This window comes from Oncorhynchus masou, chromosome 24 (assembly GCF_036934945.1).
Source record: "Oncorhynchus masou masou isolate Uvic2021 chromosome 24, UVic_Omas_1.1, whole genome shotgun sequence".
In the NCBI taxonomy this organism is placed as follows: Eukaryota; Metazoa; Chordata; class Actinopteri; order Salmoniformes; family Salmonidae; genus Oncorhynchus; species Oncorhynchus masou.
Window position 1 is genome coordinate 73,200,375 of NC_088235.1, and position 15,013 is coordinate 73,215,387.

The 15,013-nt window shown below is 42.8% G+C and overlaps 1 protein-coding gene across 7 annotated transcripts in view; it reads left to right on the forward strand.

The window, feature by feature from the left end:
- Nucleotides 1-15,013, forward strand: part of rabgap1l (RAB GTPase activating protein 1-like) — a 173,854-nt gene that overhangs the window by 115,478 nt on the left and 43,363 nt on the right. For 6 of the 7 annotated variants that reach the window (XM_064934787.1, XM_064934793.1, XM_064934791.1 and 3 more), the window contains 2 exons: nucleotides 5,506-5,619; nucleotides 12,874-12,948. In XM_064934787.1, coding sequence (XP_064790859.1) covers nucleotides 5,506-5,619; nucleotides 12,874-12,948 — 189 coding nt within the window. Of the gene's footprint in view, nucleotides 1-5,168; nucleotides 5,186-5,505; nucleotides 5,620-12,873; nucleotides 12,949-15,013 lie in introns of those variants that run through there. The other variant, XM_064934794.1, reaches the window with a different exon arrangement.

Here is a 15,013-nt window from a genome sequence, read left to right on the forward strand (position 1 = left end):
CACAGTTTTGTTGTTGTATTTCAGTACTAGCATATCTTGGCTCAATAGAACGTCATTGTGCAACGACCAGAACGATTATCAAGATTGGGCTTTAAACTACACAAGAGGATAGCAACACAGACCTCTGTCCCATATGTGTTATAATTATCCCCAACCACAACAGCCTGTGTGGAACCTTCCAGCAGTGCTCGAAGTGATCCCCCGGTGTGCCACAGAGGTGAGCCGGCCTCAGATCAATGGGCTTGAAGGTCATCGGTTTTATCTTTCTCTTGTGACCGGGGGAAATCTGACAGGGGCCAGCGGTGGCTTGTTAACCGGGTCGCGGCCAGCCAAACAGCAGGGCTTGAGCCGTCAACCCATAGAGCAAACTGAGAGGGCTAGCATTGGATTAGACGTAGCAATTGCGCCAGTGGAAAAAAACAGTGCCTTCTGTTTGCACGAGGCAGGTTTCTTTCACAGATGTTTGTCACTAAATGACCATTTAGAGCCCCCCTGCTCCCTAAGCTTATTTATGGAGCCTGTTTGTCAGGAACCATGGGGTTTACGATGCTGCGCACAGATGAGATTCATTTTCATACACACAGAAAGAGAGAAGAGGAGTAATTGAGTAAGCGATGGACTAAAAGAGAGCACTGGAGAGATGGTGGGGGGCAGATCAAGGTCTCAGTCGTTGTATAATTAACTAGTGACTGCGCCAGGATCGCAGCTTCGATTACTGTCCTTCCCAGACACACAACACAACCCAGCCATCCTCAGGGCAGCATTTGGCTCGTATTTATTTAGCGCATATTAATCGTGTTTTAGTTGAGCATAATTCCCTGCCTTTATCTTGCGGCGAACACATTGTTCACACACTATAATATCAGCATCGCCTTTTACTGGTGCTGACCTCAATTTACCCTGCTGCTGTAGTACCCAATTCCCAGGCGCATCTGGCCTGAGGCGCTAGCGGCTCTTGAGGTTTGCACCCGACAGACTTACCACTGGCTCTGGTTACAGAGTGAGCTTGTCGGGGAATGAGGCGATGGGTGTGGAGGTGTTAGCTGCGAGGCAGAGGGCGGTGCTTGACTTGGCAAAATCAGCACTTTTTTATTTTGGGGTGGTAAATGGGTTACCTGCCTGTGTTGCTCTGTGAGGCTGAGTAATGCCTTGTCTTGCCAACAGGCCCCCGAGCTGCAATTAGAAGAGCTCTTCCTCTCTCTCTTTCTCTTTTTTGTTTGTCTCCTTTTCTGTCACTGTCTACCCCCCACTCCAGACAGTTACTCCAAAGGGACTAGCAAGACAGCATGAGTCTCTCTCTCTCTCTCTCTCTCACACACACACACACACACACACACACACACACACACACACACACACACACACACACACACACACACACACACACCACTCTGATCTTATCCTGCCTCAGTTAATGATTTTTAAATTCCTGCATATTTATTATGTCATGTAGCGTAATGTGGTTCGTTGGGCTTCTGACCTTGTGTGAAACTGTTATGACGAGTGGGTGGAAGGGGGTGTTAGTGTGTGTGTCTGTGTCTCGAGAAACCTGAATGTTCTCTTTATGATAAGATTATGTGGGGGAGGGGTTGTCTTTGAGCCCCTGGTAAATCTAGGTCACCCATAGTGCCACAAAGTGTTCCTACCATAACCATCCAGTACAGTATCCAGTGCGAGTATGACGGAAGCGGATCGGTAGCACCACCACCTGCGTTCTACTGTACTTTCCGCCGACCCACGGATCATTTAGACAAAGGCCCGACTCCAAGCCCTTTGAATCGACTGATGAAATAAGTCCTGCACTAAGCAGCTTCAGGAAAATGGCCCCCTCTTTTGAAGTGGTGAAGAACACACACCAATGATGCATATAAACCCTGGATTGCTGATGCTATGTATTAGCCGGTGAGAGGCTTTGAAGCCACCGGTCGGCCATCTTGGCACTCCCCAGTAGGCTCTGGCCTGCTCGCCTCCCTACCATTGAGGAAGTACAGTTCCCGCTCAGCCCAGTCAAAACTGTTCGCTGCTCTGGCCCCCCAATGGTGGAACAAACTCCCTCACGACGCCAGGACAGCGGAGTCAATCACCACCTTCCGGAGACACCTGAAACCCCACCTCTTCAAGGAATACCTAGGATAGGATAAGTAATCCTTCTCACCCCCCCCCCCCTAATGATTTAGATGCACTATTGTAAAGTGGCTGTTCCACTGGATGTCAGAAGGTGAATTCACCAATTTGTAAGTCGCTCTGGATAAGAGCGTCTGCTAAATGACTTAAATGTAAATGTAAATGTTAAATGAGCAGTCCTCCATTGGAATGAATGGGATCCTGCAGTATTTCAATTACATGTTTCAAGGACAACATGACATGTATTTTTGTTATAGTGAGGACAGTAATATTAGAACTTTCCAGAAATTGTATTTTAAGGAATTTTCTAAATATATGTTTTAATATCTTATTTTTTATCTTTAGCTCACGTAATACCATTTAAAAGTAAGCAGTTTTTATTTAACCTTTTATTTAACCTGGCAAGTCAGTTAAGACTTGCCTAGTTCATTATATTAAGGGATCTGTAATAGAATACTTGTGGCTAAAATAAATATATACATTAATAAATGCATATTTAGAGCTTCCAAAAAATGTTGACAATGGTGAGGGAATGCCAAGATGGAGGCGCGCTGCCTTCAAAACATTGGCCCCCTGTCAGTGATCTAGTGTGTGTGTAAAAATCCTTGGTGCACACACTCGTGCATGCTCTCATGCGAGCGTGCACATACACATAATATATGCCCACACATCTCACATGTATATTGTACGCAGGCAAGCACGCATTGCCAATATCATTTGACCAATGCACAAGTGTGCAAGCACCCTAATCCAGCCTCACCACATCCTGACGGCTCTTCCTTTTATCGATCCCTTTCTTCGAGTGCAGGGATGACAAGCCAGTGGCACGGATTCAGAGACACCAAGGACTTTGTATCAGAGGGGTGGTAGCTCATCTGAAGAGTGACTCAGAGAGAGGAGACCTACTGTAGCCTTATTTACTGCCATTAGTTGACTAATGACGCTTTTAATTAGTAGTGACATGCGCCGTTAATTTAATCAAACTGTTTACAACTGGCCCTGTCAACGAGATTCCTCTAGACCCAGATTGATGTTGTCATGGTGCTGCACTTTGTTTAATTATTGGACTGCTTAAATAGTGGCGTGGGAGGGTGGGTTGTTGAGCGACAGAGTGCTTGTATGTTTCATCTGCATGCGAGTACATGTGCATGCTAGTATCTACGCTATTATTATGCTCATATTATTATCTTCTCTTTGGTGTTTGCGCTTGTAATGAAAGCATATCAAATGTTTAGTTCCAACCTACCCATAATGCATTGTCATACCTCCCCCTCCTCGTGTCCAATCTCGTTAAAGCGTTACAGGTTGTTGTGTGCCAGGCTGGCAGCGACAGTCAAGCCCTTCAACTGTCTGTCGTTGTTTGCTTCCTGAAATGAAATGAATCAGTTGCCCCCTAAACTGTTCTTAGCGTATCGGCCCGATATATGGAGAAAGCTACTAGCTACACACATCCAATTAGCATTAGCTGGGCAAAAACAGCTGAAACACAGCAGTGTCCTAACCCAGTACTCTTTGAGCAACACTTCACATAAAGCCTGTAGGTATCATACAATACTTTAGAACTTGGCATAAACATGTATGAACTGTTATAATGTATTATAAGGCTTCATTAGGCTGTATTCTGATTCTCGGTCTGGGGTTATGGGCAACATCCACCTAATGTGAGCTGAATTTAATTTTAGCCTGTGTGTTGGTGATGCCAGGCTGTGCCCAGTCCTATTGGGTTGATACAGTTTCTCTGTTGTTTTTTCCCATGAAGAGGGGGGTGAAGACCGAAATGTGCCCTTGTGGCACCGCTGCTGACAACCGTTTTGACATTTGACCTTTTGGCCTGCTGTGACTCCATTGGCTCTTAAAGGCTCAATATAGTCACTGCAAATCATGGCCCAGAGTCTTATGAAATCCAACCCTGCTATGACTGGGCCTCTGAGAATTGTCTGAAATATCGTTCTTTTCCCACTGGAAGAAGGAATTATTGAATGAATGTATTTAGCTGAACACTTAGTGAGACACAAAAGGAAACTCAAGGGTATGTTAATATAAAATTGCTCTTTAATCAGATCATTTGGGGAAATTGTACCTCATCCTGGAAATGCTGGAGACCGGCTTTGATTGAAAAAGACCCCCAATTCCCCACTTCTAACAAAGAGCTAAAGAGAGAGGGGGAGAGGGAGATCAAGCCCAAATAAATATGCTTTCTGTTGGAGATGGAGAACGAGGGAATCGACAAAACGCGCAGTCAGCAGTGCCTTCCTCCACTTCACTTCAACTCCATTACACACAACTGAGTGTCATTTACTTCAGTGCGTTTGTTGCAGGTTGGCATTTATTGAGATGACTCATATACTGGAGGCAGCTCTGCAGAGTGGTCACTAGCTGGCACACCCACTAAGTCATGAAATCTGATTTTAAACCTTAACCATACTGCTAACCCTAATGCCTTGCCCTAAACTTAAATGAATACCAAAAAGCTCAATCCATAAAAATGAATTTGTACAATATTGACTTTGCAGCTAGCCCATCTAGCAGAAACCACTCCGTTCTGCCTCCGGGGCAAGCCTCATGACAATGAACGTCAATCTGCACATTTGTTTTGACTCGCGCGCCTCTCAAACCTGCAACGGCTGGCCTGTCTGGCAGTCTGTCTTCTATGGTACACAAGTGAGCTACAGAGAGGGCAAATGAGAACAGAACGACTGTATTTTCCTCGTTCTTTCTCGCGCACTCTGTCACACGCACGTGTATAAGCGCACAGTCTATCTCACACACACACAGGCACAGCAGTCAGAGCCGTCAGGGTGCCGGGGCCTGTTTTATCTGCAGCTCACAGTGGGTAGTGTGAAAATGCCAGGCCGCCAGTCATCCTGGAGGAAGTGCTGCGCTGCAGATTAGAAGCCCAAGCTGCAGCAGCTGAGTGGAATGGGACACCACCGGGCGACGCTCACACAGCAAACGTTCTGAAAACCAGAAAATATAATTATCTCTCTTTCTCCTCCTTGGAACGCTCCCTCTCTCTTTCTCTCTTGCTCGCTCAGGTTGTTCCTCAGAGGATGTTTTCCTTGTGCGTACTGTAGATATTTGAATAACACACGCGATATGGTTGATTTAGATCAATTATGTCCAATAGTCAAAGTTCCTCTCTTTGACTATGATTCTGGTTGTCTCTACTGAATGACTGGAACAGCTCGCTAGTCTGTTGAAGCTGATCTGCTTTGACACCAATGGAAGCCGTGCCTTTCTTCGTACATGCGAATGTGTGGTGCATGTGCATCTGTGTAAAGCGGTTTGTGGGGTCACGCCGAGTTCTATTTCTTATGTGGTAGGTGAATGTAGCCTTAAGCGTATAAAGGCATAAAACAGTCCTTGTGTTGTGTGTTGCAGGACTCTGCTCAGGACGGAGTGATCACCAGAGACATCCACCGGACGTTCCCCGCTCACGACTACTTCAAAGACACTGATGGAGACGGGCAGGATTCCCTTTACAAGATCTGTAAGGTACGGATGGATGGCACTCTTTAAAAAAAAATAAAAAAAGATTAGTTTGTGGATCTTTTCTGTATTTTGTTGTTTTCTTAGGGTTTGGTAGTGAAGAGGAGACAGGAAAGATATGCGTATGAGTCAGGCCAGTGGGTGGGGATACCTGTTTCGATGTTTCTGTACCACTAAACCTATCCAGGATCACTCGCCAGAGCAGCTAACAGCTTACCTTGTATGTTAAACTTGGATACGAATAAATAAGTACACAGACCCAGACCTGGGTTCAAATACTATTGAAAATCATTGCAAATACTTAATATGTGCTTGATTGAGCTTGACTTGCTTAATGGACCAATAGAAAATCCCCCAAACTGCAAACCCCATTCATCCAGCACTCCAAGCAGGCTAGATCTTACTCTCAATGTATTCGAAAGATTTCAAATACTATTTGAACCCAGGTCCGCGCAGAACTATAAATTATAAACTGAAATGTACAAGCAAACACAAACCACACAATACTGTGCACACCAAGTTGCCATAGTAAAACATATTGGGACTCACAGATGCGGTAGCGGATTTTGTGACTTGCTTTTAGAGTTCGAAAACAAGCTACACAAATCCAATGTATGTTTTTACGAGTCCAGAATGAAGCTACGTGTGTCCCACATGTCGTTTTTTCAGACAACACAGAAGCATGCTGTGGAGCAAATGTTGAGTGTCAGAAAGCCTCATCATCCTCTGTTACCATCTAGGCCAGTTGAGTGCCAGGCTCTCATTTGTATGCAAATACATGTAGATTGCCTCTTGATAAGGTTGGCTACATCCTGAAGAGACACACTTTTGTCTCCTATTTTCTTCCTAAAGTGTTTTATTTTAGGTGAGTTCAATGTACCTGTGATGTCCTTGTGAAGGATTGGGGTCAGGGCGAGTATGGAAGAAGAAAAAAACAAACAGCTGCAGGCTGTTCTACAGCCCCCCCCCCCCATGTCCCAAAAAATGTAATTCATTACGATCTAAAAGGCTAAAACTGATCGTAGATCAGCACGTTTTATGAGTACAGGCCCAGGTATAGAGGAAACAACAGGGTGACAATGTGAACATTAGGTCAAAATCTCCAGCATTCTTCCCATCATGTGATTGGTTGTACCCACTGTTCCTAGGCCATCATTGTATATAAGAATTTGTTCTGAACTGACTTGCCAAGTTAAATAAAATAAAAAATTGGTCCGACTGACAAATAGGGATGTCGTCTATCACGGCCACTCCCATCCATCGAGCACTGTACATCCTTCAAGCCACGGCAAAGCGAGCTGAATGGCGACACTCCATCAAACCTTTCTCTATCCCGAGACAGCCTGGCGAGGTATAGCTCCGGGGGTGGCAGTTAAGCGTAGCGGTTAAGAGTGCTGGGCCAGTAACTGAAAGGTTGCTGGTTCGAATCCTCGAGCTTACAAGGTGAACAATCTGTTGGTGTGCCCTTGAGCAAGGCTCTAAGCTCTAATTGCTCCTCTAAGTCGCTCTGGATAAGGTTGTCTGCTAATGACTAAAATGTAATTACACTTTCTTGTGAATTCTTTGCCAAACAGAAAACCAATTGAATTGGTGAAAAGCCCATTTTTCATTTTCATATTAAAAGCAATGGAGGGCGATTCAAGATACCCTTGTAAAGCTTGTTACAGCAAGCAAGATGCATGGAAATGTCGATTTCAATCCATTTTGTTAAGGTTAGCCGTTAACGCCAATAATTATGCCACTACATGGCATGAATGGTCATGATGACAACTGACGGCAACCCTTTATACACTACGAGCGGTGTTCTAACTTCAGATATGTATGGTTGCTCAACTTCAATTTTCGTGCAAGGCTCCAATTGACATCAATGAATGCTTATCTCAATTCTGGATCGGGCCCTTTGATGGTACGAGTCACAAGCCAGGTAGTTACGTAGCAGCTTTTGTATTCCATTATGTCACGCTTAGGACATGGTTATGTAGACCCCCTAGGACAGAGGGTTCGAGTGAAGTCAAATGTATGCATTAGTAGGGCAGAAGAGTCAAATAGTAGTGCACTATTTTGTAGAATAGAGTGTTATGAGATGTAACCTAAGTACATATTGTCGTCTTTCCCTACAGTAAAAGACGACAATAGATTTTAGGAGGGTGTTACACCAACTGCTTAACGACTGCTGTTCTTTTAAGAAGACTTGTGCAGGGAGCCATCTCTCTCTCTCGCTCTCTGCCCCCCCCCCTTCTCCCTCTGTTGTTAAATCTGCCCTTTGAAAACAGGGCTTTGCGTAGCTTTCCATCTCTTGATTGGCACAGCCAGATTAAAGTCGCTCAGGCAAAGACAGTCCCGAAAGGGTTTCAGCAAGAAACGGGAGGGCCGAGGCAGTCTCCTCAGGAAATATGCTTTCTATGCTGTTCATCTCCCAACTCAACATGTACTATCAGTGTGACAGCTGGTTATACTATATAGTCTAGGCCAGAGATTTTTGAACTGGGTACTGCAGGGGGTCTGATTTTTATTATATAAAAAAAAAATATATATATATATTATTTATTATTGTTATTAATATCGCTAGCTGCCACATAATACGATCTTGGATAACATTTTTATGTTTCTTTCTCTGTGTCCAGTAAGTTAGAGGTAGTTTCACGAGCCAATGCTAACTAGTGTTAGCGCAATGACTGGAAGTCTGAAGGAACAGTTGGCCTGGTCATCTGACTGGGGGGGGGGGACTGGGGGGGGGGAGATAAGACTTCATTGCCAAAATCTAACTATCCGGTTAATATGGCTGAAATTACAGTCAATGGAGATAATTATAGGTATTTTGTCTGTATATATGTATATATTATAGGTATTTTGTCTGTATAAATTCTTAGGTGTGCCGTCTAAATATTAATTTGAGATGGAAGAACAGTTTCAACTTAAACGACCAAAACCAGATAGAAAGCATGCAGAAAAATATATTTAAATATATACAGTGCATTCGGAAAGTATTCAGACCGCTTGACTTTTTCCACATTTTGTTACGTTACAGCCTTACTCTCAAATTGATTAAATAAAACATGTTCCTCATCAATCTACACACAATAACCCATAATGACAAAGGGAAAACAGGTTTTTAGAAATGTTTGCAAATGTAATTAAAAATAAAAACAAAAGTACCTTATTTACATAAGTATTCAGATCTGTTGCTATGAGACTCGAAATTGAGCTCAGGTGCCTCCTGTTTCCATTGATCTTTATTTAATTTAATTTATTAACCAGGTAGGCCAGTTGAGAACAAGTTCTCATTTACAACTGCGACCTGGCCAAGATAAAGCAAAGCAGTGCAACAAAAACAACACAGTTACACATGGGATAAACAATCGTACAGTCAATAACACAATAGAAAAATCTTTATTCGGTGTGTGCAAATGAAGTAAGGAGGTAAGGCAATAAATAGGCCAATAGTGGCGAAGTAATTACAATTTAGCAATTTGCACTGGAGTGATATCATCCTTGAGATGTTTTTACAACTTGATTGGAGTCCACCTGTGGTAAATTCAATTGATTGGACATGATTTGGAATGGCACACCTGTCTATATAAGGTCCTATAGTTGACAGTGCATGTCAGAGCAAAAATCAAGCCATGAGGTCAAAGGGATTGTCCGTAGAACTCCAAGACAGGATTGTGACGAGGCACAGATCTGTGGAAGGGTACCAAAAAATGTCTGCAGCATTGAAGGTCCCCAAGAACACAGTGCCCTCCATTATTCTTAAATGGAAGAAGTTTGGAACCACCAAGACTCTTCCTAGAGCTTGCTGCCCAGTCAAACTGAGCAATCCGGGGGGAAGGGCCTTGCTCAGGGAAGTGACCAAGAACGCGATGCTCACTCTGACAAAGCTCCAGAGTTCCTCTGTGGAGATGGGAGAACCTTCCAGAAGGAGAATCATCTCTGCAGCACTGCACCAATCAGGCCTTTATAGTGGAGTGGCCAGACGGAAGCCACTCCTCAGTAAAAGGCCCATGATAGCCCGCTTGGAGTTTGCCAAAAGGCGCCTTAAGGACTCTGACCATGAGAAACAAGATTCTCTGGTCTGATGAAACCAAGATTGAACATCTGGAGGAAACTTGGCACCATCCCTTTGAAGCATGGTGGTGGCAGCATCATGCTGTGGTGATTTTTCAGTGGGTGAGAGACTCATCAGGATCAAGGGAAAGATGAACAGAGCAAAGTACAGAGCGATCCTAGATGAAAACCAGCTCCAGTGCCTTCCGGACCTCAGGCTGGGGGGACGGTTCACCTTCCAACAGGACAATGACCCTAAGCACACAGTCAATACAACGCAGGAGTGGCTTCTGGACACGTTTCTGAATGTCCTTGAGTGGCCCAGCCAGAGCCTGGACTTGAACCCGGTCGAACATCTCTGGACAAACCTGAAAATAGCTGTGCAGCGACGCTCCCCATCCAACCTGATAGAGCTTGAGAGGGTCTGCAGAGAAGAATGGGACTCCCCAAATACAGGTGTGCTAAGCTTGTAGCAACATACCCAAGAAGGCTTGAGTCTGTAATCGCTGCCAAATGTGCTAAAACAGAGTACTGAGTAAAGGGTCTGAATACTTGTAAATGTGATATTTCAATTTCCTTTTTTATTAATTTGCAAATTCTTTAAAAAATATATGTTTTTGCTTTGTCATATTTTATTTGATCCATTTTAGAATAAGGTTGTAACGTAACAAAATGTGGAAAAAGTCAACACTTCCCGAATGAAAATAATAATATCTTTGAGAATTAACAATCAAATAAAAGCTAGACAGCCGGGGAGAATCACACACAAAAAACACACAAAAAAGTAATTCAGAGCACGTTGATTGTATGTTTGAGCAGAGGAACACAACATAAACCATGGCAAAATGCATAGAATTGCAGGAAATTAGCTTCAAAACTGCTTAATTGTCTCACAGCTCCATCCCAAACTGTGTTGAATTGCTGGAAATTAGCTTCAAAACAGCAACATTTTCTCTCATCAGAATGGAAAAATGTACATTGCAGACAAGTGGCTTTACAACAGAAACAGTATCTCTCTACGTCGCCAACATATAGTACCATTACCTTTCTAATAGACTACAGTGCCTTCAGAAACTATTCACACCCCTTGACTTGTTTCACATTGGTTGTGAAACAAATGTTCAGGTGTAAAAATGTGCTTAAGTCATATAAGTTGCATGAACTCTCTGTGTGCAATAATAGTGTTTAACATGATTTTTTGAAGGACTACCTCATCTCTGTACCCCACTCATACAATTATCTGTAAGTTCCCTCAGTCGAGCAGTGAATTTCAAACACAGATTCAACCACAAAGACCAGGGATGTTTTCCAATGCCTCACAAAGAAGGGCACGTATTGGTAGATAGGTAAAAAATAAATAAAGCAGATATTGAATATCCCTTTGAGCATGGTAATTAATATTAATTACACTTTGGATGATGTATCTATACACCCAGTCACTACAAAGATACAGGCATCCTTAATAACTCAGTTTCCGGAGTGGAAGGAAACCGCTCAGAGATTTCACCATGAGGCCAATTGTTACTCTAAAACAGTTTAATTTCTGTGATAGGAGATAACTGAGGATCAACAACATTGTCGTTACTCCACAATACTAACATAGTTGACAGAATGAAAAGAAAGCATGTACAGAATAAATATATTCCAAAACATGTATCCTGTGTCAAAGAAATGAAATATAAAGACTTGTTTTGGGCAAATCCAATACATCACTGAGTACCACTCTTTATATTTTCATGCATGGTGGTGGCTGCATAATGTTATGAGTATGCTTGTCATCGGCAAGGACTAGGGAGTTTAAGAATAAAAACAAACGGAATAGAGCTAAGCACAGTTAAAGTCCTAGAGGAAAACTGGGTTCAGTCTGCCTTACAGCAGTCACTGGGAGACACATTCACCTTTCAGCAGGACAATAACCTAAAACACATGTCCAAATATACACCGGAGTTGCTTACCAAGACTACATTGAATTTTCCTGAGTGGCCTAGTTACAGTTTTGAATTAAATCGGCTTGAAAATCTATGGCAAGACTTGAAATGGGCTGTCTAGCAATAATCGACAACCAACTTGACATAGCTTGAATATCTTGTTAAAGAATGTTTCTTGAAATTGTACAATCCAGCTGTGCAGGGCTCTTAGACTTACCCAGAAAGACTCACAGCTGTTATCGCTGTCAAAGGTGATTCTAACATGTATTAACTCATGGGGTGGAATACTTATGAAATCCAGATATATTAGTGTTTATTTTTTCATATTTTGTTTTACACATTTTTTAAATTTTTCGTACACTTTGACATTAGAGTATTTTGTGTAAATCGTTGGCAAAAAATTACAATTAAATACGTTTTAATCCCACGTTATAACACAACAAAATGTGGAAGAAGTCGAGGGTGTGTACTTTTTGAAGGAACAGTATGTTACTTTACACTTCTTCTTCCAATGAACTGTGGAGAGGTCAAAATAATGGCAAAGTCTACCAAATCTATTCATTTGAAAATGTTGATTATTTCTATCAGTGTCGTTGAATGGGAGGAGGCAGGTTAAAGAAGGATGTTTAATCATTGAGACAATTGAGACATGGATTGTGTATGTGTGCCATTCAGAGGGTGAATGGGCAAGACAAAAGATTTAAGTGCCTTCGAATGGGGTATGGGAGTAGGTGCCAGGCGCACCAGTTTGTGTCAAGAACTGCAACGCATCTGGGTTTTTCACATTTCCTGTGTATATGAAAAATGGTCTTACCACCCAAAGGACAGCCAGCCAACTTGACACAACATGTTAACAATTAGAGTCAACATGGGCCAGCATCCCTGTGGAACGCTTTCGACACCTTGTAGAGTCCATGCCCCGACAAATTGAGGCTGTTCTGAGGGCAAAGGAGGGGGGTGCAACTCAATATTATTAAGGTGTTCTTAATGTTTCGTATACTCTGTTTTTGTCTAGAACTGTGAAACTGCACAGGTTGAGCAAATTGAAAACACAAACAACAAACGGAACATGTCAAAATGACTTTCTCTCTGAAATGCCTGTTGAATGCCAGAGATTTGGGAATTTACAGTAAACATTTAGTGTCACATTTTTACAAATAACTTGTTCAGTATGTTACATGCATGCTATACAAAGACACGCACGCACACACACACACCGTTTCTTGTTCATTGTTTGATATGAAATACCTATTGCCTAACGTTGTCCCCTCTCCGCTCTGTGTTCCAGGCCTATTCAGTCTACGATGAGGAGATTGGCTACTGTCAGGGACAGTCCTTCCTGGCTGCTGTACTACTACTGCATGTATGTGGGGGATCAAATGTCAATAATGTCTATGGAACCACAGAGACGAGTTGAGACTAAAGTCTACCCAAACAGTTCCAACAAAAATCTACAAAGACACATTTTTTAAGTGTTGAATTGGCTCTGTGAAAATATTGCACTTATCCTGAGTGCACTTATTAACAGCCTGTATTAGGACTGATAGTGAGAACAATGGACAGGGAATGAAGGAACATTTTGGTTGAGCAGAGGGAGGTGTGAATAGGTAAACAACAGGCTAGTAAATCTGACAGGAGGATGACTGGAAAAAAGAGAGAGGGGTGAAGGAGAGACGACGTGAGAGAGGGAGGGAGGTGGGAAGGAGGGGGAGAGAGAAAGAGATGGATTGAGAAATGTGTAGAGGGACAAGTGCAGAGAGGATGAGTAATAAAGAAGAAATGGAGGGAGAGGAGGAGGGGGGGAGATCCCCTTTGGGAGGCAGGGGAAGTGTCAGGAATATTAATGGCTGCGCCTGTCTCAGCCCAGGACACACACACTGTCACCCAGATTAAATACCCACTGCTCTGTGTGGGTGGGTGTATTTCTCTCACGCACATTCTCTCTTTTGCTCTCGCTCTCTCACACATTGAAGAGGGGGTGGACATAATCACACCCCGTGTATTTCACACTGACACTCCTACCTTCTGGATTTTTTTCCCAAACCCACCAGATTCTCACCTTGCTTCTCTTACTCACACAGCTCATCCTCCTTTCTGTTTAAGTCCCTCTCTCACTCTCCTCTTTTGCTCCAACCGTGTCCCAACTATTCCCAAGTGGGACAGAGAATGTCTGGAGGAAACGTCCCTCTTTAATCCAGACAGACAGACAACACTTTCAAGTGACAATAAATTCCACCAAGAATTTATCCTACTTATGTTTGTGGCAGTGCATTGTTTATTTATTGAGAAAAGCCTTAGATTAAATGTCGACATTATATTTATCTTAATTACAGTACCAGTCAAAAGTTTGGACACGCCTACTCATTCCAGTTTTTTTTAAAGTTTTTTTTTTTACTATTTTCTACATTGTAATCACCTAAAATGTGTTAAACAAATCAAAATATATTTTATATTTGAGATTCTTCAAAGTAGCCACCCTTTGCCTTGATGACAGCTTTGCACACTCTTGACATTCTCTCAACCAGCTTCATGAGGTAGTCACCTGGAATGCATTTAAATTAACAGGTGTGCCTTTTTAAAAGTTAATTTGTGGAATTTTGTTCCTTAATGCGTTTGAGCCAATCAGTTGTGTTGTGACAAGGTAGGGGTGGCATACAGAAGAAAGTCCTATTTGGTAAAAGACCAAGTCCATATTATGACAAGAACAGCTCATAAGCAAAGAGAAACAACAGTCCATCATTACTTTAAGACATGAAGGTCAGTCAATCATGAACATTTCAAGAACTTTGACATTTCTTGAAGTGCAGTCGCAAAAACCATCAAGCGCTATGATGAAACTGGCTCTCATGAGGACGGCCACAGGAAAGGAAGACCCAGATTTACCTTTGTTGCAGAGAAGACATTCATTCGAGTTACCAGCCTCAGAAATGGCAGCCCAAATAAATGCTTCAGTGTTCAAGTAACAGACACATCTCAACATTGACTGTTCAGAGGAGAATGCGTGAATCAGGCCTTCATGGTCGAATTGCTGCAAAGATACCACTACTAAAGGACATCAATAATAATAAGAAGAGACTTGCTTGGGCCACAACACGAGCAATGGATATTAAACCGGTGGAAATCTGTCGTTTGGTCTGATGAGTCCAAATTTGCGATTTGGTGTTCCAACCGCCGTGTCTTTGTGGGACGCAGAGTAGGTGAACGGTTGATCTCTGCATGTGTGGTTCCCATCGTGAAGCATGGAAGAGTAGATGTGAAGGTGTGGGGGTGCTTTGCTGGTGACACTGTCAGTGAATTATGTAGAATTCAAGGCACACTTAACCAGCATGGCTACCACAGCATTCTGCAATGATACGCCATTCCATCTGGTATGCTCTTAGTCCCACTATCATTTGTTTTTCAACAGGACAATGACCCAAAACACACCT